This window comes from Carcharodon carcharias, chromosome 7 (genome assembly GCF_017639515.1).
Source record: "Carcharodon carcharias isolate sCarCar2 chromosome 7, sCarCar2.pri, whole genome shotgun sequence".
Lineage (NCBI taxonomy): Eukaryota > Metazoa > Chordata > Chondrichthyes > Lamniformes > Lamnidae > Carcharodon > Carcharodon carcharias.
In genome coordinates this window covers 28,869,307-28,897,234 of record NC_054473.1, presented here as the reverse complement: position 1 = coordinate 28,897,234, position 27,928 = coordinate 28,869,307, and the positions used below count along the sequence as shown (strand labels likewise).

Sequence of the window (27,928 nt, the reverse complement as noted above, 5' to 3'; positions counted from 1 at the left end):
AGTTAACAAATGTGGCATAGTAAATTAGCATTCAATACTAATTAATGATGTCATAAATTTTGGACAGAGTTTTACAATCCCACCAAATCCCGGGTTTTCAGGTGGCGTTCCATGAAGTTACCCAGGTAGCCTTACCACCCCACCCCTGACCTGTTGTAATCAAACTGGCTGGCAGCTCTGTGATCCCAGAGGAGCGCTAGCCATTGCTGGGACTACAACCAGTCTCCAGATTCTAAATGCCAGCGTCCACAAGACCAGGTAGGTGCAGGATCTCATGGTGGGGACAGGAAGGGGTGATAGGCAGAGGAGGTTGCAAGGCCTTGACTGAGAGGCAGGGAGCAAGGGAACACCTGCAGGGAGGGTGTGGGGGGTCGGGGAGATGTTGGCCCCTGACCTGTTGTAATTTTGCAGGGGGTGTATGAGGCCGAGGGTGGCCAGCCCATCCTTGCCCCAACTGAAGCTCTTAAGTGGTCATTTATCACTTTGCTCAGGCCTCAGGCCCCCTTTCCAGGCCGGGTCACTGCTCCCACCCTCCCCGGACCCTGCCCCCAACCCCCCCCCACCCCCAACACTCTCCCTGCAGGTGTACCCTTGCTCCCCAAGGCCTCGCACCCTACTCTGCCTATCACCCCTTCCTACCCTCACTGTGAGACCCTGCACCTACCAGGTCTTGTGGGCTCTGGGATTTAGAATCTGGAGACTGGTTGTAGTCCCAGCAATGGCTAGCGCTCCCAGTGGCACCTCTGGGATTACAGAGCTTCCAGCCAATCTGATTAGCTGGCGGCTCTCTGAGGTGGGACCTCCTCCCTATTGAGGGACAGAAATCTCACCTTCAGCTAATTAATGCTCCTCATAGTGTTAAATGGCTACGGGGCAGCCGGCATCGTCAAGTTCCGCGTCGACTCTTTGGGTGGCTGGGCGAGAAACCCTGCCCTTTGGGTGGCTGGGTGAGAAACCCTGCCCTTTGGATGGCTGGGCGAGAAACCCTGCCCTTTGGATGGCTGGGCGAGAAACTCTGCCCTTTGGGTGGCTGGGTGAGAACCCTGCCCTTTGGGTGGCTGGGTGAGAACCCTGCCCTTTGGGTGGCTGGGTGAGAAACCCTGCCATCCATAAAATTCTGCCCTTTGTTTTTACACAAGCTTTGCTGGTACCAATCCTCTCCATCTTCCCACCTACAAATTAAACATTCTATATGTACTTTTGCCCTATAATATGAATGACATATTATCCTATATGTTACAAGGAACTTAACACAAACTAATTTCTAACAAGTCTTTGATGAAGCTAAGAGAACTAATCTTTCCAGGAGAACTTTGTTGTTTCATAATATATTTAGTACGCAACCACACTATCATTTTCAAAACAATCCGCTAAGCTTTGGAAAGGAGTATATGTAGGTGAAATATTTATCTTATTCAATGCTGACACCTCCAACCCCATTTATGGGATCTCCTATTTTTTCCTTCATGTACATCAGACATGGATACTAAATATTATTATTCTTTCTCATTACCAGAAGTGTTTAATCCAATAAATGATATGCATCCATCCTCTAGTAGCTGATCAGTTTTATTTTAATTTGGCTTAGCTATCAATAATTCATAGATTAATCATTAGCTCATTGGCAAAGAACAAATATAAAAGGTATTGTGAATGACTTACCATAGGCCCAGCCTATACAAATACACTCGAAAATGGCCACAAAGAGGAGACACATGCCACTCGAAGCATATGCATCAAAGAGCTGGAAAACGTACATTCCTCCCTTTCAACACAAAGAAAACAGTTCATTATTTCATTTTGTCGGAAAACGTTTACTTAGTTTTGCTACTGTACATTTGTTAATTGCTCTACTACACATAACTGTCTCACTGAAAATATTTTAAGTCAATTGTTAACTAAACAAACATAATTTTTAAAAATGACAATCAACTGTAAAAAAATAAATGCAAATCAATACAATAAACTTCAGTTCAAAAGACTGATCTTAAGTAGAACAGAACAATTAACCAGCATCTGAGGAAAACGTATTCTTACTTATAACCCCCATCATTACGTAATATCTGAGATATTTTAGTTGGAAGAGCAGACTGGTCAGATCGACTTTTATTTCGGGTGCAGATTGGGCAGGCGGTTGGTTGGTTCATATTAGTCGGAGTCCGATCGATTTTTGTGTCAGGCTTCGTTTAAATAAGAAAGCTGAGCTGCCAGCGCATCTGTGCTCCTTCTGCTTCCATAAGAAAATTATTAAAAGAACTTACCTGGAGTATCTTGGGTGCAGCTTCCAGCAGTCCCTTTAAGGATCAATGGTTAGACCACTCTATGCTGTGTTCCACCTCGCAGAGGCTTGGGCAGCCCACCCACAGCCTATTGGGAGAGTAAATTGAATTGAGGTCCTATGTGTGACATAGGATCACGAGGTTCCCACCTATCCTGGGTGGGAAGGCTGGACACCTATTAACTGGCCAGCTCCAAAATTGTTAGGGACTGTGAACAGCAAGGTGCTGAGAGGAAAACAGAGCGGCCAATTTTGGTCTAATTATTGCCCCTTTGTTGATGGGACCGCAGCAGTAGTGAGATGACAGTCTGTGTGCTGTGCTTACTGCCCAGCTGCAGCTAGCACCCTGCCCCTCACAGTTTACCTGGTTAGCTTACTTTTTAAATTTCTCCTGTCCAGTGCCATATTCACTTAGTCACTCATGGAGGAAACAGACACCTCTGTAGCTTCCAAATCTTATAGTGACCGCTGGAATAAGATGCAGCCCAAGAGATGAGCATCCAGTGTCATTGACAATGTATTACCTTTTTTTCCTGTGGTAGCCCTTCCAGGGAGAATCTATTTAAGAGGAGTAGAGTATAATGCATTCTGCAGTAGAAAAAGTAATTTCTTTAAGAATAAGTGAATATTTTTGGATTCCTTAAAGAATAACTTAGAATATGATTAATGTAATCATAGCTTACTCATGCAGCTTACTCCTCTTAATTTTGAATTAATTAATCAAGTATTTTAACTGTGAATTATCAGGAATAGACTGTTTAAAACATTTTCCTTTGAACAGTTCAATGGGATTTTGGTCAGCAGCAAAATTATTTCCAGTATTATAAATCTAGAAGAGCAGATGTAACAGAAATAAATTTTGGATTCGAGAATGTTATCTCCACAGTATCCACTAATGAGCATGAAAGGTTAAGTGGAATAGGCTACATTGGCAAGCAGGATAGACTATCTCCACTGGGACTTTACACAGGATAGAGGCAAATACTTCTATATGACAAGGTCACTCTGTAAACATATAGGCCTTACAGTGACTGTTTTTCTGGCACCAAACAGCTTCGTAAGTCTCCAACATGGCAGGCAGGAGGTGCATGCTCATTATGAGCCAGCTGTGTACCATCCTCCAAGCTGGTGTGCAGGCAAAATATTTAGTGTCCATGGACATGCCTGAAACAGGTGCTAAGCCAATTGTCTACTCCTAACAGCACAGCCACCTCAAAAATACCGTGTTGCCCTGAATGCAGTTGATGTCATACTGACTGCTTTCAAGAAAATCCGTTCTACCTGTGGTCTAACACACGGTCCTTAAAAGAACTGCTGCATGCCAGAAATAACAAGGTAAGTCTTTAAAATATACTTACCTGAATATGGAGCTGGGAGGAGCAGTAGTAGTCTACCCAGCTCCATATTCAAACCACACAGTCTGCTGCCAGCCACTACTCCACCATGCCCCACTCTCCACAATCATAACCTTTGCTGATCCTAATCTCTACTCTCTCAGACCCTGGTCTCCGCCACTACCTACTCTTCCTGATCACGGCTATCCACTACTTTCCCGACTGGAATTTCCACCTTCCCAACTTGATCCATTCCCCCAGCAGCCCCTCATCCCCTTCTCCACTACTTCCCAGTCCCCTTTAAGGACTCACCTGAAGGCCACTTCTGGCTTTGCAGCAGCCCGGTTGTTGATTCTTCTTTGCCGGAAAGCTGCTTGGGGACACCTATTTGGTGTCCAGAGCTCACCAGCTCAATGAAAAGCAGGCACTGGGCCCAAGACCACATGTGCCTTAAGGCCTATCCATTCTGGTGTATGCATTACTTCCTGCATCCACTAGATTTGATTTCTAAGTTAAACTGATTTTTTAAAAAACATCTATTATCAGTTTTTAAATTTAGGGGCATTTATTTATTGTTTCCATTTGCCTAAAATATATGTTTTAAAATAGCTCATGGCCATTTTGTGAAATAAAATAGTTACTACTCTATTAGCCAAAGAAATTGTCTTCAGGACACCAATTTTGAAGTAGCCCATACTCAGATGGCAGCGAAATTATTATTTTATTGCCACAAATAACATTTTGTAAGACACATGCAATAAAAATGTTAGTTAAATTACTCCGTTTATGCAGATTTGAACTTATAAACTGATTTTTAGGTGCCCAATAAGATTTACCCATCTGATTTAGGAATGTAATTAACTTCATTGGTTTTCAAATTTGATTAATTGAAATTGTTCCCATTCAACTTGTGATATGTCAATGGTGTGGTATCTTTGAAAAGAAAGCACAACTTGCTCCTTGCTTTCATACGTTAATCCAAAAAGCTCCTGTATGTTTATTATATTACCTAGGATTCCAGCCCTGAGCATTGCATTCTAAATCGTTTGTCCCCCTCATCTTCCTTGGACCAGTTCCTTATCTAAACGAATCCAATGGGCTTTTCTAACATTTTCCTCAAGATCCCTGATCTTGGTTCTGATGCTCCACTGCCACTGTTCCTCACTGCTTTGGTGGTCTACCTGTTCTGCTGGTGTGCACTGCTAATAAATGAGGACCCCTCTGTTTGTCCCCGGATCAATCCCTGGAGGCTCTTGGCCAACTCTCCACTCCATCTTGGCTAACTTTGGATTGTCACTTCCCTGTTCTCCGTTTACGGCAAAGCCACCTCTCTCTTAATCTTTGCCATGACTATGTAATCTGAAATCCCTTTCTGTCCATTTGCTGGTGTGTTGGATATAAGCCCATTACTTTTCTATCTTCCTTTATCTTTCCTTTTTCTTGGGCCCATCTTTCCTCCTTATCCTTTCTTCCACCCAGTCATTCCACCTTCATTTCTCCCCTCTCAGGAACTTTGTTCCCTCAAATCCATACCCCAAGCCATTATTGCTTCTCTGCTTTCTCGCTTGCCTGCCCATCCCTTCAATAAACTCATAACCACCCTCTGTGCTTTTTTTGGCATTCTCCACAGGGTCCGTTGAGATACCCATCATTGTTCCTGATTAGTAACAATGCCATCCACCCAAACCCTATCTCTTACCGGCTTTCAGGCCTAGAAACATACCTGCTGGGTGTTAAATCTCATGAGCTCAGGGCCCTTGTCATTCATGACCTTTATATGGATGAATGCATTGACCTTCTGGCTTTGACTAAAAATTAATTCATAGGTGGTGACATTTTGTCCCAGACGGACACATTTTCATTTGGCGATACTTTCCACCACCTGCCCTGTCAAAAGTACTGTGGTGGCACTATGGCCCCATTCACTAAATCAGAACTGAGGCCAGAATGTTCCAGTCCCTTTGGTGCCAGGCATCATGGCGGGCTGCAGGAAATATAGCAAGAAGGCCAGAAATTGGTCTTACGCCAGCATGAAAGCATAGAGGGATGATCTGATGGTGTCCGCCATGGCGGAATGTGAATCCTGCTGGAGGGCAGCGTGAACCCGCTTTGCAGATGACGGACCTGCCGAGGAGCAGAAGATGCTGGATCCCTGGAAGAACACGTGCATCACATGCTGGGTGGATTCTCATGGATCAGGCTCCGTCGCAAAGCAGCTCTCGGAAGGTGGGAGATCTCCACTGATGTCTCGGGTCTGCCTCGGAGCATCACAGTCTTGGCCATGGCGTACTATGGATGATTAGCGAGGTGGCAGAGGGGAAGGTCCAGCTGTGAGTGGGAGAGGAAAGTGTACTGGAGGTGTGGAGGGGTGGCGGGGGGGGGGGGGTGAGAGGTGAAAGATGAAGGTGTCAGGGGTGGGGGATTGAGATTGGGAGAGGGAGGGAAGCGAAGGTGTTGGGAAGGAGGACAAAGGTGTTGGGGAGTTCTGGTTGGGAGGGGGAGGAGGGAGTATGGGAGAGGAGGGTGTAACGGCGGAAGCTGCAACAAGTGGGGAGGTAGGTGTAAGGGGGAGGAAGGCGTAAAGGAAGGGGTTCGGAGGGGGGATGTAATTTGGAGGGGGAAGAAGTTCAGGGGGAAGGAGTTAGGAAGGCAGGAAGGAGTTCGGAGGGGAGGAAGAAGGGGTTCGATTGCGGGGGGGGGGTGGGGTTGGTGGTGGTGGGGAGGTGTCCAGGATGGAGGAAGGAGTAAGGGTGGGGGGGGGATGCCCTGTGGATGTGTGATGGGTTTGGGAGTGTGTGAGGTGGTTGACTTACCCTGATGGAAAGGAGGAGAGCATTCATTCTCTTCCTGCGCTGGATTGCTGACTTCCTCTGCATTCCAGTGGTGCTGACCATCACTACCACCACATCCCAGGTTGGATTGGTGACTCTAGTGGACCTCTTGCAGCCAGAGCGGGCGTACAGGACATCGCAGTGGTTTTCCATTGCATCCTGCAGGCACCCCCAGAGAGGTGTTACTAAATTTGGGAGCTGCCGTCTTCTTTGCTTTCGCCCGGGCCTTCTATCACCTGGAGCAGTCCTGGTCTGTAGATATGAAGTAGGCTGCACTCTGGTGCACTTTAAATATGGCGCCCGAAACGAGGAAGTGCTGAGGTCACAGCATGGCGGGCAAATCTGAGCCACCTGCCAGCGATCCAGAGTGTTTCCCATGAATGTATTATTAATGAAGCTGGACACATTAGGAATGGAACGATGCAGTGTGAAAAACCACCATTGCAGTCGGAGGGTAAAACGACATTTTTCCTGCCCGCTACCACACTTTGTGCAAATCTGGGACAATTCTGCCCAGAGCTTCTCGCTCTACTCCCCTGGTACCTTTACCTTCTTTAAGCACTCTACCTTGTTCATCCTTCTTGCCCCTCTTTAACAATATTTATCCTCTACCTCCATACTGCTGTCCCATGCCCTACCCTGGGGTTCTTACTAAGCTTTCCTAACAGCTTTCAACCTTGCAGCCGCAGCACTGTTTTATTTCTCATCCGCTGTGATTTCAATCTCCATCTCAGATCCCCATTTGACCCTCTCCTCTGAATTCATTGTCTTCCAGTCCCCCCTAAACTTTGTCCATTATATAAACTCTCTTATGCATGGACATCTCCTAGACTTATTAAGTTCTCATCATTGGCGGCTGTGTCTTCAGCTCTCGACCCCATGCTTTGATTTCTCTACCTAAGCCCCTCAACCTCTCCACCTCCATATTCTCTTTTGAGACTCTTCTTAAAATCTATCTCTCTTACCAAGCTGCCAATCACCCCTGCTTTCTTTAGCTCAATGTCTATTTATTTCTGATTTATGCTTTTGTGAAGCATTTCTCTACAGTATAAATGTAAATTACTGCTGTGTTGTTTTTATCCAATTTAAAATGAAAATTGTTACTTTAATTGATATGACCCGTAAATAATTTGAAGGTCATTCTTAACATATTCATTCAGTTTTATATAAATCCAAAAAAATGAACAAAAAGCTTCAGGTTAATTAGCTTACCTCTGTTACCATTATTAATCCAATCAAGTAAGATGCGATTGCAATAATACAAATTAACTGTTCTCTTCTGTATCCTCTACGGAATATCTTAGGATACATGTCCATTATAGCTGTCACCAGACTTTCCATACAGACAAACTGCAAGGACAAGAGTAACTATGTTGAAATACATGGTCATATTTTGAATGTAAATTTATCTAAAGAGAAAATCAAGAGCAGTGGAAGTCCTAACAAACATAATTGTACCACAACTCTGAGTCATCCTTTCTTGATTTAAGAAAGTTGAGCGATTATATGATCACTCTGCTATGTAAAACGATGAAGTGATTCAATAGGGTAGATGCAGAGAAATTACTTTCCCTGGTTGGGAAAATCCAAAACAAGGAAGTAAATCTTCAAGGTAGAGCTAGGCTAATCAGATGGAAAGCAATAGAAAAAAAATGCACAAAGGGTAGTGGAATTCTGAAACTCATTGTCTTAAAAGTTTAAGGATGGTGTATCAATTGACATTTTTAAGATTGAGATTCATAGCTTTTTATTAGGCAAGGGTATCAAGGGGAATGGAAATAGTGCCGGTAAATGGAGTTGAGGTAGAGATCAGCCAGGATCTAATAGAATGGCAAAGCAGGTTTAAAGTGCCATTAGGCCCACTTTCTGTTCCTTTGTTCCATTCTCAAATGGAGTCACAGAAATTAAACTTTTTGATAGCTAAGTCCTTGAGTCCAAGATTGTTCAATCTTGAGAACAGAAGATAAACTTAACATTACCCAGCTGAAAATTTTCTGGCTTTTAACATGGGTTCGTTCAGCAGGCACTGTGCATCTATTAGTGAGCCAGGAGCAGGAGCGTAGCTAGTTATAGAGTCATACGGCAGGATTTTACATTCCCGCTAAAGTCAATGGGGTTTATAATGTCTCGCCGCATTTTATGGCCCCGTCCCGCCGAAATGGGGCCGTAAAATTCTGCCCAAAGAGTCACAGAGGTCTACAGCACAGTAAAAGGCCCTTCGGCCCATCGAGTTTGCATCGGCCAAACAAGTACCTAACTATTCTAATCCCATTTTCCAGCACTAGGCCCATGGTCTTGTATGCCATGGCATCGCAAGTGCACATCCAAATACTTCTTAAATGTTATGAGGGTTTCTGCCTCTACCACCCTTTCAGGCAGCGAATTCCAGATTCCCACCACCCTCTGGGTGAAAAAATTCTTCCTCACATCCCCTCTAAACCTCCTGCCCCTTACCTTAAATCTATGCCCCCTGGGTATTGACCCCTCCATCAAGGGGAAAAATTCCTTCCTGTCTAACCTATCTATGTCACTCATAATTTTATACACATCAATCATGTCTCCCCTCAATCTCCTCTGCTCAAGAGAAAATAACCCCAGTCTATCCAATCTCTCCTCATAACTAAAACTCTCCAGCCCAGGCAACATCCTGGTAAATCTTCTCTGCACTCTCTCTAGTACAATCACATACTTCCTATAATGCAGATTACAGAACTGCACACAATACTCTAGCTGTGACCTAACCAGCGTTTTATACAGTTCCAGCATAACCTCCCTGCTCTTATATTCTATGCCTCGGCTAATAAAGGCAAGCATCCCATGTGCCTTCTTAACCACCTTATCTACCTGTCCCGCTATCTTAAGGGACCAGTAGACATGCACACAAAGGTCCCTCTGATCCTCGGTACTTCCCAGGGCCCTACCATTCATTATATATTCCCATGCCTTGTTGTCCTGCCCAAGTACATCACCTCACACTTATCCAGATTAAATTCCATTTGCCACTGATCAGCCCATCTGAGCAGCCCATCTATATCCTCCTGTAATCTAAGGCTCTCCTCCTCACTATTTACCACCCCACAAATTTTCGTGCCATCCGCAAACTTACTGATTAACCCTCCTACATTCAAGTCTAAATCATTTATATATACCACAAACAGCAAGGGACCCAACACCGATCCCTGTGGAACCCTACTGAACACAGGCAGCGAGTCACAAAAACACCCCTCGACCATCACCCTCTGTTTCCTGCCACTCAGCCAATTCTGGATCCAATTTGCCAAGTTGTCTTGGATCCCATGGGCTCTTACCTTTGTTATCAGTCTCCCATGTGGGACCTCATCAAAAGCCTTGCTGAAGTCCAAGTAGACTACATCAAATACATTGCCCTCATCTACACACCTGGTCATCTCTTCGAAAAATTCAATCAAATTGGTCAGACATGATCTCCCCTTAACGAAACCATGCTGGCTGTCCTTGATTAATCCCTGCCTCTCCAAGTGTAGATTAATTAATTAAGCTAGGGTCTCCTGGCTGTGCTTGGTGGAACATGAGGCAATCCGGATTTCCCACTGAAGTCTGTCCAGAGCAATATATTTGACTCTGTCAGAGGGTCATCTTGCCTTACATCCAGTAGATATCGTGGTTGATGTTTATGTTTGCAAGTCTGTTACTGGTTTGTCTTGTCTCTGGGTCATTTCCATACAGAAGATATTTTTAATGTGGATAGGCCCATGGAACAATTTCACCCACAGACCACAATTATTCGAATTAGAAGTCTGCAGGGAAAATCTTCTGGAAATTCGAGGACAATCTTTGAGCGGGTGCACTAAATTGGGGAAAAGATTTGGAAATAATACAAGAATCAAAGAGATGAACAGATGCAAGAAGCAGAAAAAGCATTCAGAGATGCCAGAGCAAAACCAGCAGTTGTTGGTCCAGGAATAGCTGCAACAGATTGCCTCAATAGATGGGGAATCAGCAGAGTGAGAAGTTATAGCCAATAGTCATTTGCATGGGTTGGTATGAACACAGCAAACTAATAAAACTGACCAACTATTATATTACTAATTAATTTTTGTGAACAGCTCATTATGTACTTTCAAAAAGGCATTCTTCAAATTCATAGTCACATCAGCAATTTTAAAACAAAGCTGTCAGTGTGGTACACAGCTACCAACGTAAAATCAGCATATTAATCACTCAGTAAACTCAGTCAGAAATTCATTAACTTCGTTCTTAAGTTCAACCAGCAGCTTATTGTTTAAATAGTTGGCTAATTTAATAGTAAATAGGAAAACACTGTGTACCAAAGTAATAAATGTAAGGGATCAAAGTCTCTGAAATGGAAGAACAAAGATGTTGAAATGAAGGTAAGAAAGAAAACAGACTGTACAAACCCAACAGGGAAAGGAAGGGCAAATACTTAGAATAAATAATTATTCCAAAAATGTTCAAGTTGGTTACATCTATAAAATATGAAAAGAATACACACATTGAAGATGAGTGAAAAATATAAACTAATGAAGGATTATTTAGGAGAACCTAATATCTTTAACTTTTGCTGAATAAGGCTCCTGCCAAGTGCCAGAATATTGGATCACACCCATCATATAAAATACTGGATCACACCCACCATATAAAATACTGGATCACACCCATCATATAAAATACTGGATCACACCCACCATATAAAATACTGGATCACACCCACCATATAAAATACTGGATCACACCCACCAAATAAAATACTGGATCACACCCATCATATAAAATACTGGATCACACACATCATATAAAATACTGGATCACACCCACCATAAAAAATACTGGATGACACCCATCATATAAGATACTGGATCACACCCAGCTTACAAAATACTGGATCACACCCATCATATAAAATACTGGATCAAACGCACTATATAAAATACTGGATGAAGCCCACCACATAAAATACTGGATCATGCCCACCATATAAAATACTGGATCACACCCACCATATAAAATACTGGATCACACCTACCATATAAAATACTGGATCACGCCCACCATATAAAATACTGGATCACACCCACCACATAAAATACTGGATCACACCCACCACATAAAATACTGGATCACACCTACCATATAAAATACTGGATCACGCCCACCATATAAAATACTGGATCACACCCACCATATAAAACAAGCATGACACCCCTGAATTGGCTCCTGCCTTCTGACATGTCTGGCTTGCATTGTTCCACCAGGAGTTATACCCTTGACAGCATAAGATCTCTTGGGATCACAGGTATATACAGACTATTCCACTACATCAGGTGCAATCCCTTGTGAAGGCAGAAGGAAAGGATAGCCTGGGAACATGTAAGGTACGGGAACAGCATCACTTGCAGAATAAACTACCTCAGGCAGTGGATCTAACAGGGAACAGTGGTATATGAGAAAGCTTAGACTCCACATGGTGTTGATATACACAGTCCTCCAGCACTGTCAGTGATCTGCACCACATTGCCAGTGACAATGAAAGCCACCATAGACCCAGGCTTTAATGTCACAAAGCTTCTCCCAGACACACACACACGGAGCATCACAGGTCTCAGCCATTTCTCAGTGCAAAAAGGAGCTAAGTGAAGCTGTGTAATGCTACAATTCCTTCTGCATTAAGTTCAGCAGCAAGCTGAAAAGGAATTTGCTATATAAAGCACCAAATTACTGGCTCCATCATAATAAAAAAAAATCATTGGCTACATTCACAGTTATTTGTGCATCTACCCTGTGCATATTAAAGAGGGAAAATGTAAGGTCTCTACCCCACAATATCCTGCCTAATTCCAGTGTAAGCATCATGCTTTCTTTCTAAGGCAATTAAATGCAACGAGAGAGTACAGGTTGCTGTCGCTGCTGAGATAACTTGTAAGGCCTCAGCAGAGAGGGCTGTAAGTGTATATCTGCAATGAACCATCATGTATATCGGGGGATGGCGGTCATTGCTCTTGGAAGTTGCACCTTCAGTTACCTGTGTGCAAGAATAGTAACTAACTGCTCCTGTCTTCTCCACTCATGTCACTGATGGGAACCACTAATTTGTCTGAGTGTAAAATACTGGGTGTATGTGAGTTTTCTGGACCCTTCACTCAGGGTTGGCTATTTCCAAGCAACATGAAATAAACCCATGACTGCTTCTCGCAGTTTCAAGCGAGGGTCATCCAGAACAGCTTCTTACTCCTAGTATCATCACTGTTGATCTCTGCTTAATAACTAATTCTATTTCAGACAATTGTTTGTCCAACCTAAAATGACCATCTTGCATAACTGTTTTTTATGGAGGTGAATGATTCTTCAACATGTGCCACGGCGACAAGTTAGGATTCCGAAGGGAAGTTGTGAGTGGAGGTTGTGCCCATCTCAAACACGGCACAAAGCTATGAAGAGACATGGTCAGGAACCTAAAACAAACTGATTCTGGCCCCAATATGTAACCCCTTCACCAACATTGCTTAACCGCTATCCCAAGCGGGAACATAAATTCTAAGCTTGTTTTGTAACCAATCTACTTGTGTGGTCACTTTCTTCTGCCTTCTTTCTCTGAGTCTGAACCATATCAGATCGCTTCAGTTACAAGAAAGGCCCTTTAGTTCATTAAGATTCTGGTAAACAATAGAAATGGCCAAATTTTCAATTCCGGAATAGTCATTACTGCTTTGACTAACAAATTGTAGCAAGATCGATGCATTGCAGAAAATAAGCACAAGGCCATCAACTTAGTTTGAGTCTTTGGCCATATTGATACATAAGCTAATTTCGTAATCATCAGTCAAAATTACAAACACTCGAGGCGAACCTTCTACAAGAGAACCTTATTAGGTTTTGACAGAAAACGGAGTGTCTGAACAGTCATGGTAATATGTTATTATTAAAATATATTCTGCAGACATGTTTGGAACTTTCCATTTTAATGATATGGTAATTTCCAAGTTAAAAATAGATTTTTATTTTAAAGTTATCTTGTCACAAAAAGTTCAGTCAGAAATTACATCTAAAAATTCATGGAGCCACAAGGAAGCTATGCTGCCAGCATAGTTCACTGTCAAATAGTGTGACTGATGACTAATTGTAAAGTTTGACAGTACCACAGCACTTATTCTAGTTACACTGGCTTGTGAAAACACATGTACATTCCTTTATGAGAAATTGTTTTCATGTTTATTTTACCTGACTGTCCAGTCCAAGGAAAATGAGCATCAAGAAGAATAGAACAGCCCATAATGGTGCAAGAGGCATCATAGTGACAGCCTTCGGATAAGCAATGAATGTCAGACCAGGACCTAAAGGTAAACATGAAGATGTTATTAATGATCTCAGATATTCCCTGGATTAAGGCAAATTTTGAGGCAGCCACCCATCTTTCAAGTCTCTCCAGCTCTATTATGCTGCTAAGTTAAGACCAAACAGTATAGATTTAAACAGGGAATCAAAAGATGAGCATAGTGTGTTTGCCTAATTGCTTTCTGTTTCAGTTGTCTTATGAGGATAGGTTGAGCAGGTTCAGCCTATACTCATTGGAGTTTAGAAGAATGGGAGGCGATTTTATTGAAACATATAAAATTCTGAGGGGGTTGGACAAGGTGAGAGGATATTTCCCCTCATGAAACTAGGAGGCAAAGTTTAAAAATGAGGGGTCTCTGATTTAGGACCGAGGTGAGGAATTGCTTGTCCCAAAGTGTCATTAATCTTTGGAATTCTCTACCCTAGAGAGCAGTGGAGGCCGGCTCATTAAATATATTCAAGGCTGAGTTAGACAGATTCCTGATTTACAAGTGAGTCAAAGGTTACATGGAGCAGGCAGGAGAATGGAATTAAGATCAGTGCAACCATGATATCTTATTGAATGGAGCAGCAGGCTCCAGGGGCCAAATGGTCTATTCCTGCTTCTAATTCTAATTTTTATGTTGTTTCCCTTCTCATTTCTGATCCTTCCTTTTTGTTCTTTCCTCCCCAAACCCCTTCCTTTCCTTATCTCTGGACCTGCTTAAAACCTGTTCAATCTCATAACTTTTTACAGTTCTGATGAAAGGTCATTTATCTAACTCTGTGCAAGTGAATGGGTCTTGAGTAAATTAAAATCTCACCCATTAACTGTTTCTCTCCCTATTTATCTTGCTTAACCTGCTGAATACTTTATGTTTTTAATTTGGATTTCCAGCATCCTTAAGATTTTGCCTTTGAGATATGGCTACTGGATTCTGCTACTTAATTTCACTTAATGCATATAAACATATGAAATACAGATTTCTTTCCACTTTGTACCTAGAACTGAATATTTTTGTGAAAGTAAATTTTGAAGTAGAGTTTTATCTTTACCACCTGAGGTATGCACAGGAAAGGACTGAATGGAACATGTTTGGGGTGTGTCAAGCTGACTGCCAGATTTTTCTTCTGTATTCCATAGTTTCCTTATTTTCAACAAGAGGGTGAAACATTTTTTTCCAATAGATATTAGAGACTTGCAACAAATTGATCGGTGCCTGCAGTTCTGTGGAATACAATTTTGTTGGAGGAGACGTCAGAAAACTGACTAACCATGAGGTATTAATGTGATCATGAACCCTAAACACAGCTAACCGACTACTTAATTAGTATTAATGATGAAAAGTTTGTGAATCAAGTTCTAGAGTGCACAAAACTTTGTAAAAATGGCTCAGCTGTGAATTTATAAAAGCCCTTTCACTGGAGACACGAGAAACAGAAGGACCTTTTCTTGGCCCTGCAAGGTGACCCACAAGCAACTCCACATAGCAATACATCATAGCTCATTTGAACTGGTGCCAACTGTTCTGAGGAGCTTGAGGGTTGTCCAGAAAAAGTCTCATGGCTTGAAATAGAGCATCAAGCAAGAATATTACTGTAAAGCAGGAGCACGGGGCAAGAAGTCAGGTTGATGGTAATTATAGGTGTTGCAAAAAAAAAGATGCACTCACAAAGACAAATGTTAATAAGGGAGTAGTGAGGAATAAACATAATTACTTAATGCAAATTACATTACACATGTCATAATAGCAAATTCAATGTAGTGCAAGAAGAAATTCTATTGCATAATAGTAGATCATCACACAACAAATCATTTACCAAATGGCAATTGTGTTAATAGGGAAGAGGTGCACAGAATGATTGGTATGTAACATATTAACTTTACACTCTGTAAATTGTACCATGTGCTGCATCAACAAGTCTGTCCATAGTGAGCACAAATATCTATCATAGCATGATGATCCAATAACTGAAAGAATGTATGCATCTGTAATCATATGTCCAGCAGAGCAAGGACGGCACAGAATTCTTCAGCCCTCGGCCACAGAGGCAGCCCCTGAAACATTGCCTTAGCACCTCAAATGTTTTAATGTAGATGCTCTTTGCTGCAATAGAGAGGTCTAGAATTTTCTCAAAATGAGACAGATCAGTGCTGTCAATTTTTAAAAATGAGCTCGCTAGTGATTTCAAAAAGGGAGCCAGGGTCTGTTCACTTGCATTGCCATTGATCCAGGCATTAGGGTAAAATATGTAAAATGGGTGTTAGCAACTGAAATACTTGAAAGTTTTGGTGCAGTTCTGCTGGCATTCTGCCAGTAGCAGACTGGGGAGCAAACAGGTAAGAGAGTCTCTGTGTCTTTTCACCTCACTCTCTATATCTTCTCTGCCTATTTGGACAATGTTTTTATTGTCCACATGTAGATTTATTACTTTTCAGAGCCCAGATCATTGCACCAAATCAGAAAGAAAGGACACAAAAACCGCTGAATCAGAGCTCCAAATTCTCCTCTATGAAATCAAAATCAGGAGGTGCGGACTGTGAGGAATAGATGCCTTGGGCTATTTAAAATATAACTCAGACCTGAGGTGGTACTGACACTGAGCTGAAACAAACTCAGTGACCTTACCAGAGCTGGCAAAGTAACAGACTGGGCACTCTCTCCTATTCTACCTTGCACACTCTGGGTGGCAGCATACGCTTCACCCTCTTAAAACAACACTTCCACAACTTACTTTTCACACGGCCCTCTGGATAATGACAACTAATTTCATATCCTGTACTTTAAAAAAAGAAAGGCTTGCATTTACATCTTTTCACAACCATCCAATGTCTCAAGTCACTCTACAGCCAATTAAATACTTTTGAATGTACTGACTGTTGTAATGTACAAAACGTGGCAGCCAATTTGCACATACAAACTCCCACAAACAGCAACGTGATAATAGCCAGATAAGCTATTCTCTGATGTTGATTGAGAGATAAATATTGGCTAGGACACCAGGATAGCTCCCCTGCCCTTCCACATATTGCCATGGAACCAAGCAGGCAGATGGGGACTCGGTTTAACATCTCATCCAAAAGATGGCACTTCTGACAGTGCAGCCCTCTCTCAGTACTGCACTGGATTTTTGTGCTCAAGCCCTGCAATGGGACTTGAACTTTGTGATTCAGAGGCAAGAGATTCCCACTGAACCACAGCTGAAGCCAACTCTTTTCATCTTTCTTGATCTGTCTGCAGCCTTTGACCTGGTGGCCATACCATCCTGTTCCAATGCCTCTTCTCCACTGCCCAGCTAAGTGAGATGACACTTGTTTGGATCCTTTCTTATCTATCTAATTGTAGCCAGAGAATCACCTATAAAGACACCACATAACTGCACCATCACTCAGATCACATTACCTGACTCTACCCTGTTTTTAGCTCATGTACTGCTGAAACCCTCATCCATGCTTTTGTTACCCCTACACTTCATTACTCCAATGCACTCCTGGCCAGCCTTCCATATACTACCCCCCATAAACTTGAAGTCACCCGCTCTGCTGTCTGCATCCTTACTGGGACCAAGTCTATTCATCTATTATCCTGACCTACACTGGTTCCCAGTCAAGCATCCCAGTTATTTAAACATTCTCATCCTTGTCTTTAACTCCCTCCATGGTCTTGCCCCCTCCCTGTCTCTGTAATCTCCTCTAACCCCCACAACCCTATGAGATATCTGCACTCCTCTAATTCTGGAGCATTCCCGATTTTAATCCCACCACCATTGAGGGCCATGCCTTCAGTTGCCTATAACTAAACTCGGAATTCCCTCCCTAAACCTCTCTGCCTCTCTATCTTCCTTTAAGATGTTCTTTGAACCTACCTCTTTCACCAAGTTTTTGGTCATCTGCCCTAATATCTTCTTATGTAGGTCGCTGTCAAATTTTGTTTCATAGCGGTCCTGTTTTGCACCTTGGGACATTTTATTACATTAAATGCGCTACAGAAATACTAAACAAAAACAGAATTACCTGGAAAAACTCAGCAGGTCTGGCAGCATCAGCGGAGAAGAAAAGAGTTGACGTTTCGAGTCCTCATGACCCTTCGACAGAACTTGAGTTCGAGGCCAGGAAAGAGCTGAAATATAAGCTGGTTTAAGGTGTGTGTGTGGGGGGCGGAGAGATAGAGAGACAGAGAGGTGGGGGGGGGGTGTGGTTGTAGGGACAAACAAGCAGTGATAGAAGCAGATCATCAAAAGATGTCAACGACAATAGTACAATAGAACACATAGGTGTTAAAGTTAAAGTTGGTGATATTATCTAAACGAATGTGCTAATTAAGAATGGATGGTAGGGCACTCAAGGTATAGCTCTAGTGGGGTTTTTTTTAATAATGGAAATAGGTGGGAAAAGGAAAATCTTTATAATTTATTGGAAAAAAAAAGGAAGGGGGAAACAGAAAGGGGGTGGGGATGGGGGAGGGAGCTCACGACCTAAAGTTGTTGAATTCAATATTCAGTCCGGAAGGCTGTAAAGTCCCTAGTCGGAAGATGAGGTGTTGTTCCTCCAGTTTGCGTTGAGCTTCACTGGAACAATGCAGCAAGCCAAGGACAGACATATGGGCAAGAGAGCAGGGTGGAGTGTTAAAATGGCAAGCGACAGGGAGGTTTGGGTCATTCTTGCGGACAGACCGCAGGTGTTCTGCAAAACGGTTGCCCAGTTTACGTTTGGTCTCTCCAATGTAGAGGAGACCACATTGGGAGCAACGAATGCAGTAGACTAAGTTGGGGGAAATGCAAGTGAAATGCTGCTTCACTTGAAAGGAGTGTTTGGGTCCTTGGACGGTGAGGAGAGAGGAAGTGAAGGGGCAGGTGTTGCATCTTTTGCGTGGGCATGGGGTTGTGCCATAGGAGGGGGTTGAGGAGTAGGGGGTGATGGAGGAGTGGACCAGGGTGTCCCGGAGGGAGCGATCCCTACGGAATGCCGATAAGGGGGGTGAAGGGAAGATGTGTTTGGTGGTGGCATCATGCTGGAGTTGGCGGAAATGGCGGAGGATGATCCTTTGAATGCGGAGGCTGGTGGGGTGATAAGTGAGGACAAGGGGGACCCTATCATGTTTCTGGGAGGGAGGAGAAGGCGTGAGGGCGGATGCGCGGGAGATGGGCCTCCTATGGCACCACCCCATGCCCACGCAAAAGATGCAACACCTGCCCCTTCACTTCCTCTCTCCTCACCGTCCAAGGACCCAAACACTCCTTTCAAGTGAAGCAGCATTTCACTTGCATTTCCCCCAACTTAGTCTACTGCATTCGTTGCTCCCAATGTGGTCTCCTCTACATTGGAGAGACCAAACGTAAACTGGGCGACCGCTTTGCAGAACACCTGCGGTCTGTCCGCAAGAATGACCCAAACCTCCCTGTTGCTTGCCATTTTAACACTCCACCCTGCTCTCTTGCCCATATGTCTGTCCTTGGCTTGCTGCATTGTTCCAGTGAAGCCCAACGCAAACTGGAGGAACAACACCTCATCTTCCAACTAGGGACTTTACAGCCTTCCGGACTGAATATTGAATTCAACAACTTTAGGTCGTGAGCTCCCTCCCCCATCCCCACCCCCTTTCTGTTTCCCCCTTCCTTTTTTTTTCCAATAAATTATAAAGATTTTCCTTTTCCCACCTATTTCCATTATTAAAAAAAACCCCACTAGAGCTATACCTTGAGTGCCCTACCATCCATTCTTAATTAGCACATTCGTTTAGATAATATCACCAACTTTAACTTTAACACCTATGTGTTCTATTGTACTATTGTCGTTGACATCTTTTGATGATCTGCTTCTATCACTGCTTGTTTGTCCCTACAACCACACCCCCCCCCACCTCTCTGTCTCTCTATCTCTCCCCCCCCCACACACACACCTTAAACCAGCTTATATTTCAGCTCTTTCCTGGACTCGAACTCAAGTTCTGTCGAAGGGTCATGAGGACTCGAAACGTCAACTCTTTTCTTCTCCGCCGATGCTGCCAGACCTGCTGAGTTTTTCCAGGTAATTCTGTTTTTGTTTTGGATTTCCAGCATCCGCAGTTTTTTTGTTTTTATTTTTGTTTTTATCTCTACAGAAATACTACTTGTTGTAGTTGCTATTCTATTGAAGCCTCCCTATTTAATCTGAGCTACCTCCTTCATCAAAATTTACATGCAGAGGAAAATATGGATCCTTATTACATCAACGTTGGAATGCTCAGTTATATCTAAATTCATCTACCTCAAATATGTATTTTGGCAGCATTGAGTGCAGCACACTTCCTTTTCAATAATAAATAAGTGAAAACTCATTGATTTGGCATCCCCAAATAAAGCAAGGAGAATTGAGCTATTTCATTCTTTTCTTTCTAGTTCTGATTCATCTATAATAGACAAGCAGTAAAATCTTATTAGTGGCTGTCATGGAAACCTGTTTTTTTTATGAGTTTGCATCCTCATTGTGAGCACAATGCAATTCCTTGGTACTGCCACTTAGTGGCGCAATGTTTTGCTGGTAAAGATGTAAATATGAAGCTGACAAAAAGCTTTAACCATTTAGCAGAACATCTATTCTCCAGCTGCATGGGGCTGTGTTATTTTCTAGATTTTGTTACAGACAGGAGAGGGGTTAATTTAAACAACACTGATTTCTCCTCTCACCACTCATCTGTAGACAGAAAGGTGTTTTGATTTGCTTCCCCCTTTATAAGCAATAGCGTATTTCCCAACTCCTCTGTTTTGGTGTGATCCAATTTTCTATTAATAACCCCACACCAAACTTGAGATCAGAGAAACTCAGAGGGTAAAAATGTGATGGGCAGGGCACAGGGGGTGGGGTGGGGGGCAGTCACTAAGCACCCTGTGCACTCATACAATAAAAGAGAGGTAGAGAAAGAAAGATTTATAGGGCAAAGGCCACAAAGAAATTAATTATTGTTTCACATGATCCCAGAGTCCAGAATCAAAGTCCGATGGTGTATTCCAGCACAGAGGTTGGCAGGTTGAAAGCTGATGCCGGATAGTTCACTTTTCCCATAGAGTTGACTTCAGTGAAGATAGGCATGCAGAGATGAATCAGTCTTGTAGGCGATGGTACAGGAGTTACAGTATAAACAGTGTAGTTGGGGCCAGGCATTATAACCTGGACAGAGCCCCATTTCTCTGCTGCTACTCGTAGATGGTAAAATGGCAGACTGAGATTTGCAGCTTTACACGGCAATATTACTGGTTCCCCTGGCTAGGGGTTTATGTCACATGACTCCCACCTCTCCGCTCTAGCTTTGACAAAGTGTGTGTACTCCTTTGTCCAGGTCCTTGGGTTGTTAATGTTCCAACCATTAAGTCTAAAAGGGAGGTTGTGGGGTCCTTTGTCCTAGCAGATGAATCGACTCTGGTTGGTCAGGCCTGGCTTATGAAATAAAGGTGGCCTTTATGTAGTTCCCTTTGAATTTGGTCTCTGCAGCCCATGGGGGAACGGGGGCTGGGGGGTCTGGTCATTAGGGTCTTTTCAGAGAAAATGAGGTACAAAATTCTTCAATACAGCTAAATAACCCTTTTTGTTCATGTCACAAATAGACATAGCTTCAGCCATTTTAAAAAGGTCATTGTCCAGTTTTAAAATGTTAGAAATTAGCCATGAGGATATATAGAAACATTGCTATGGACAGGAGGGGGCTTAATTTAAACAGCCTGATTTCTCCTCCCACCACCCATCCGTAAGCAGAGGGTGTTTTAATTTTGATTTCCCCCTTTATAAGCGGTGGCATATTTCTCAACCCTTCAGTTTTTCAGTAATCTAATTTCTATTAATAACTCCACAGCAAACTTGAGATAAGGTGAATTAAGAGGGCTAGTTTCTTTGCACAGACTCAAAATGATACGTAGTCTCCAGTGCATTCATACAATCAACGAGGGATAGAGAAAGAAAGATTTATGGGACAAAGGCCACAGGGCAAAGAGTTATTGTTTCATGTGAGTCCAGAGTCCAGGGTCAAAGACCAATGGTGTATTCCTTCACAGAGGTCAGCAGGTTGAAAACTGATGCTGGATAATCCACCTTTCCAGTAGAGATGACTTCCTCAATGAGATTGGCACGTAGAGATGAATTAGTTGTGTAGGTGATGGCATAGAAGTTCAGAAGTTTCAGTAGAGAGGTTGTGGGGTGAGGGGTGGGGAGGGGAGGGGGGGAAGTTCTGTTCCTGAACAGAACTCCTTTTCTGAGCAGCTGTTTGATAGATGGAAGAATGTTTTGCAGTACAGCAAGACAATATAACTGGTTCTCCCAGCTAAGGGGGTCATGTCACATGACACCAACCTCTCTACATTGGCTTTGACAAAGGTTGTATATTCCTTTGTCTGGGGTTCCTGAGATTGTTAGTACTTCAACCATTGAGAATTTGAAAGGAAGGTTGAAGGTTGAAGGTTGCAAGGCTCCTTGTCCTAGCAGACTGATAGATGCCAGTGGCCAAGCCTGGCTTATGAAATGCAGATGACCTTTGTATAATTCACTTTTAATTTTGTCTCTGCAGTCCACAGGGGTCATTAGCATCTCTTCAGAGATAACAAGGCACAAGGTGGTGCGATACTGCCAAATAGCTCTTGTTCGAGGGTCACAGTCAGATATAGCTTCAGTCATTTTAAATGGTCATTGTCCAGACTTACAATTTTAAAAAGTAGCTATGAGGATATAAATATATATATAATATAAACATAATATACATATTATAAAATTAGGTCTTAGTCCTGTCACACCAGCAAAGCAACTGCCCAGGTTTATCATCTTACTCATCTCCCAGTTTCTTTCTGTTGTTTTCCCATTGCCTTATAGAGTATTGGTCCCTCCCTGTTTTATTCCCTCTATGTTCAATCATTCCAGTCGCTCAGTAGCTTCTCATTACCTTGCAGAATGAACGAACAAAAGAGAAAAATGGGGAAAACATATATTTAAGAAAACAAAAGGGAAAAAAGGATTTTACTTAACAAGTATATACACTTGGAGAAGTTTTTTTTTTAAAGAAAAGCAGGAAATAATAGAAAACTTAAAAAGGTAAGATAAGCAAACAAAAAATGAGGGAAAACAATAATTGGAAGGGCAAGGAAGGCTGTTTTTAAATTAGAAAAAAGTAAACCTTCCTCAGAGAGTCCAAGATAATAGCCTGTGTGTGAAATGGAATGGTGCACTAATGTGTGTTTGAAGTTAGGATACATTGTTGGGATAATGAAGACAGATCTTGGCCCCACACTAAATCTGGGGTACCATTAACCTTGTTGTTAATGTTGGATAGGGAAAGTGGAACTCTGTTTCATTCTCTAACACCTCAACATGATGTGCAAAAGTGCAGAATTTCATAATCTAACCAGCGTAATGTTTCCTAAGTCTAACTTCAGGTGGTGGAATATTCTTACTGATAACCAGGAATTAAATATTGCCCTGCAGCCTTTTGCCTAGATAGAAACTGCATCAGGAAATCTAGAAATAAACTGATTGGCAAGTGGCAAATTTATAGCTTCAGCTTTAAATATCACTTGGGCATCCATGAATGTTCCCCAACATATTTATCTAGTTTCTAAAAAAAAGCAAAACACTGCAAACGTTGGAAAGATGAATTAATAACAGATGAGTTATGATGCAAGGTCATCAATCTGAAACATTGGGGAAAATGACCAATTGCCAATCACAGCCCGGCCCACGTGACGTGCACCCAGAAGTGCTGAGCGTTCCCTGTGCGGGCAGGGGGAGTAGGATGAAAGGGCCTGCGCTCTTTTGTGCATGTGTGCAAAAAAGTGTAGAAATCCCCCTGAGTAACAGAGCTACCTCAGGGAGATTAGTTTGATTTTCAAGAATTTTTAAGAAGAATTTTAAAAAATTTTAAGACATGTCCCCTCATGTGAAGGTGTCACATGAGCTGGGACACGTCAATGGACTTTAATAAAAACTTTCATTCAACTTATAAACCCTTCATGAAACCTCATCCCGCCCATGGATGAGGTTTCATGATAAATGCGAAGGCTGCCTGTGCTCTTTGCCTGCCCGCCAACCTTAAGGTTGGACGGGCAGCAGCGTTAATTTCTTTAATTGATATTTAAATGGCCTTAATAGGCCTTTGACAATTTGGTGGGCATGCAGCTGACTCCGGTGTGCGCCCGCCGAACTGAAGATCTGAATGACGCATGGTGACGTCGGGACACACGCCCGATGTCACCGCACATCATTTTACGCGTCAGCGAGCGGGCCCCGCCCCTGGTAGTCGACCCAAAATTTCTGGCCATTAATTCAGTTTCTCTCTCCACAGAGGCTGCCTGATGGACTGAATGTTTTCAGCATTTTCTGTTTTTATCCCTTGCTTTGAACTCAGTCTGTGTTGCATTTCTACACATTCTCTCCCAGGGCCAAGAAACAAAGTCAGAGCTAGTTTTGCCCAGCAGAAGCTCAGTTCTTACCATCAGGTCACAGAATAGCACTGATCCTTTTGTGGTACTTCACTGTTTGGATTATCCTTCTCTCCGAGTGTAGAAAACAAGGAAAAGTAAATACAGAGACAATGAGGCTGCAATTCATTTTAAGCAGCGAAATGGGGGACATTGCATTGAATCAACTATTATAGGCCCAACCTGATAATCACTTTCACTGAAGTCCATGGAAATAAATATAGTGTGCAGTGTATTATGGGTGGCCAGTTCAATATTGCCCATGTTGCATTATTGCCGAAGATGAACGCTTACATTTTACTCTCCAAGACACAGGATGCTTAGGAAATGATGCTGAACAGGAAGTAACTTTGGGCCCAAATTTGCCTATTACATTATCTGGTTTGTCAAACTTGGATCAGTTCACTTGGATCTATTCATAATTTACCTGATTGATCGCAACCCACCTGATTCAGCTACTTCTGCTATCGGCACTCCTTGTTCGAAAGCCATGAATCCTAACACAGAGAAAATAGCAAAACCAGCAATAAAGCTGGTGCCGCTGTTGAGGCAGCATAGCATTATGCAGTCCCTGCAAAACAGCAACAACATTTACTTAACGCGCAAAACACCAGCTTTTGTGTTCAATAAACACTTGTCTATCAACAAGAGAACAGTTCAGTTAATATTCAGTGATTACCATATTGGATGCACCTTTAAAAAAACGGATATCAGCTCTAACTTCAAAGTAACTTCAAAGTAATTCTTTGGTAAGAATAGAAGTACTGACTCTGTCACATCAAAATCAGGAAGACTTTATTCTAATCATTTCTACTCTGATAAGCTCCCAAAACATTTCATACAAATAATCTGAAATGCTAGCCAAACACTAATGCAGCCTGATTGCACAACTGACCTTACCTCACTTGATAATGCGAGGTAAGATCATTTTCAAAATTTTCCGGTTCCCTGGGTATGTTGCCAATGTCAAACGTCAACAGCTTTTAAAGAACTGAAGGCTGTCTGTTATGCACCAGCTGAATTTCTAGCATAGGGGTGAACTATCAGGTACGAGGTGGGGGCAGTTGCACTAAGCAAGTGGTCTGCCATTCAGCAGCCTTTCCCAGAGGTACAATGTAGTTGGAGAGCTGCTCAGGCACTCCAGCTGCAGTATGGGTAAGATACCTAATTTAATTATGACTTGGGAACCTAAAAAGCCTCTCGAGTATAGCTTGGTTGTGGGCTCCCACTAGGCATTGCAATTACTATCCACATTGGGATACGTTGGAAATTCGGCTTGAGCACCTATCCTCTCGGGTGCTACGCATGCCCTCAGGGTTCCAAAATGGCATCCGAGTGTGCATGCACACTCCTAGCATGAAGTTCATCAGACACCATCTTGGTCAAAGGTCAAAGGGTTAGTGCACAAAGACTTAGCATCTACATGACGTATAGAGAGCAGGCAAATCATGTATTCAATCAGTTGCAATGGTTTGATATCAGTGCTCCCGTTTTGTAGCCCCACACCCCAGCTGATTCCCTTTCTTAATCTCGCAGAGCTAAATATAAGGTAAACATCATGTAGGTCTCCTCCCTGCCCCACCACCAGCACCATTTAAAGGAATCACCAACTACTTAACGGAGTAGCTGATAGTCGATTTCTCTTGGCTGTTGCTACAATTCAACATGTTTTTTTGTTACTTTTCATCATTGTTTAAGTTTTGGAAGCATACAGGGAGTGGTGTAGCAGCTGCTCCTGATAAACCCACTCTAACTTAAAATCATGGAACGCAGCAGCACAGAAGTAGATTATTTGGCCCATCTTGGTAGAGGTGTTGAAAGACTTTTTCTTGACTTCAAGGGTACTGCACAAAATAGCTGCTCCCAGTCATGAGTGCATGAGTAGGTCTTCCTCTTGGAATCAAGCATGACTTGGAGAATGAGCAGATACCACAGAGAGCAGGACAAGCTGCTAGAAGAGGGAGGAGGAGGAGGAGGGTGAAGGGCTCAGAGAACAATTCTCCTAACCTGATTTTAGTGACAGCAGGGCAAGGTCAATTTTTATTCTTTCATGGGAGGTGGGTGTTACTTGCAAGGCCAGCATTTGTTGCCCATCCCTAATTATCCTTGAGAAGGTAATGCTGAGCTTCTGTCTTGAACTGCTGAGTCCATCTAGTGCAGGTACACCTACAGTGCTGTTAGGAAGGGAGTTCCAGGATTCTGATCCAGCGACAGTAAAGGAACAGTGATATAGTTCCAAGTCAGGATGGCGTGTGGCTTAGAGGGAGACCTGCAGATGGTGGTGTTCCCATGTATCTGCTGCCCTTGTCCTTCTAGGTGGTAGAGGTCACGGGTTTGGAAGGTGCTGTCAAAGGAGTTGCTGCAGTGCATCTTGTATATAGCACACACTGCTGCCACTGTGCATCAGTGGTGGGGGGGAGTGGATGTTTAAGGTGGTAGATGGGTGCAGATCAAGTTGGGTGCTTTGCCCTGGATGGTGCCAAGTTTGTCAAGCTACACTAACAATGAAAACCACAACTTTTATTTATTTAGCACCTTTAGCATAGTGAAATATCCCAAGGTGCTTCACAGCGGCATTAAAAAACAAAATATGACACCCAGCCATATATTAGGTCCGACGACCAAAACTTTGGACAAAGAGGTAGCTTTTAAGGTGTGTCTTAAAAGAAGAAAGTGAGTTAGAGAGGTGTAGGAAGTGTTTTCCAGAGCTTGGTGCCTGGACAGCTGAAGTATGGCCACCAGTGGTGTAGCAATTAAAAATGGAGATGCAGATGAATTAGAGGAGGGCAGGTATTTCATAGAGTTGCACAGCTGGCAGAGATTACAGTGCTAGATGCCTTATCTATGCTCTGCCACTGATTATATTGCAATGTTCTATAATTCCACAATTTTTAACCATGTGCTATGTTGGACAAGCTCCAGGAAATTGTGTGGATATCCAAATGAATACCTGAGAACCTCATTTAAATTCAAAACTGGCCAAACTGGTGGGTGCTGCTCCTGCCATTTGAAAACCTTAACAGAAAAACAAAGGGCCAGATAGACAGAGATCGAGTATAACCAATTTTTCCCCATGTTTTCCCCGCTGCTCGGCTACACATTCACTTACACCCGTTTATTGGGCACAATCAATCAGCAAATCTACCCGATTGAACCCAAAGACAAATATATTCATTTTCTACTTTCTCAGTTATACCAAGTCATCTAATTTTAAAGGGACCCACAAACAGAATACACTTTTTCTAGTAAGCATGTCACAGCATTGTCATTTAATAAACAATGTCAATGAGATTCATAAGAAAAAGCTACAAAATGATAAAAGCAGCTGAGAGTCTTATTTCTGATCAACGTTGTTATCTTCTGTTATGTGGTTTAGGTATTTACATTAGGTATGTTGCATCGATTCAGCACCACAACTGGAAGTGCATGTTACATCTCCCATGAACCAAATGACCCTTTACCTCCTCAATGCCTAGGGCAATGTAGCAAGATCCAGAATCAAACAAAAAAGCACTTGTTACTGTTTTCTGTCTTACTGGAATATATCACATGGACCACAGAATCTCCTGGGCTTAGGTAAATGCAGGAATTAATAATTACTCTCACAAAGTGTGGTTTAGACTGGAAACTACAAGGCTGCTTTATTGGAATTGAACGTGTTACAATTACAAACAGTAATTACAAGCCTAAATGATCTCCTGAAATGTCAAACACCATGAAAATGCCTCTGTTATGCCTGCCCT

At 42.7% G+C, this 27,928-nt stretch overlaps 1 protein-coding gene across 1 annotated transcript in view; it reads right to left on the bottom strand.

Moving 5' to 3' along the window:
- The window catches only part of slc6a11b (solute carrier family 6 member 11b), a 182,729-nt gene that overhangs the window by 10,763 nt on the left and 144,038 nt on the right, over nt 1-27,928 (bottom strand). Inside the window, exons 9-12 of the mRNA XM_041191094.1 lie at nt 24,632-24,756; nt 13,659-13,771; nt 7,656-7,793; nt 1,663-1,765 (exon numbers count right to left, since the gene is read on the bottom strand). Of these exons, the coding sequence (XP_041047028.1) occupies nt 1,663-1,765; nt 7,656-7,793; nt 13,659-13,771; nt 24,632-24,756 (479 nt within the window). The remainder of the gene's footprint in view (nt 1-1,662; nt 1,766-7,655; nt 7,794-13,658; nt 13,772-24,631; nt 24,757-27,928) is intronic.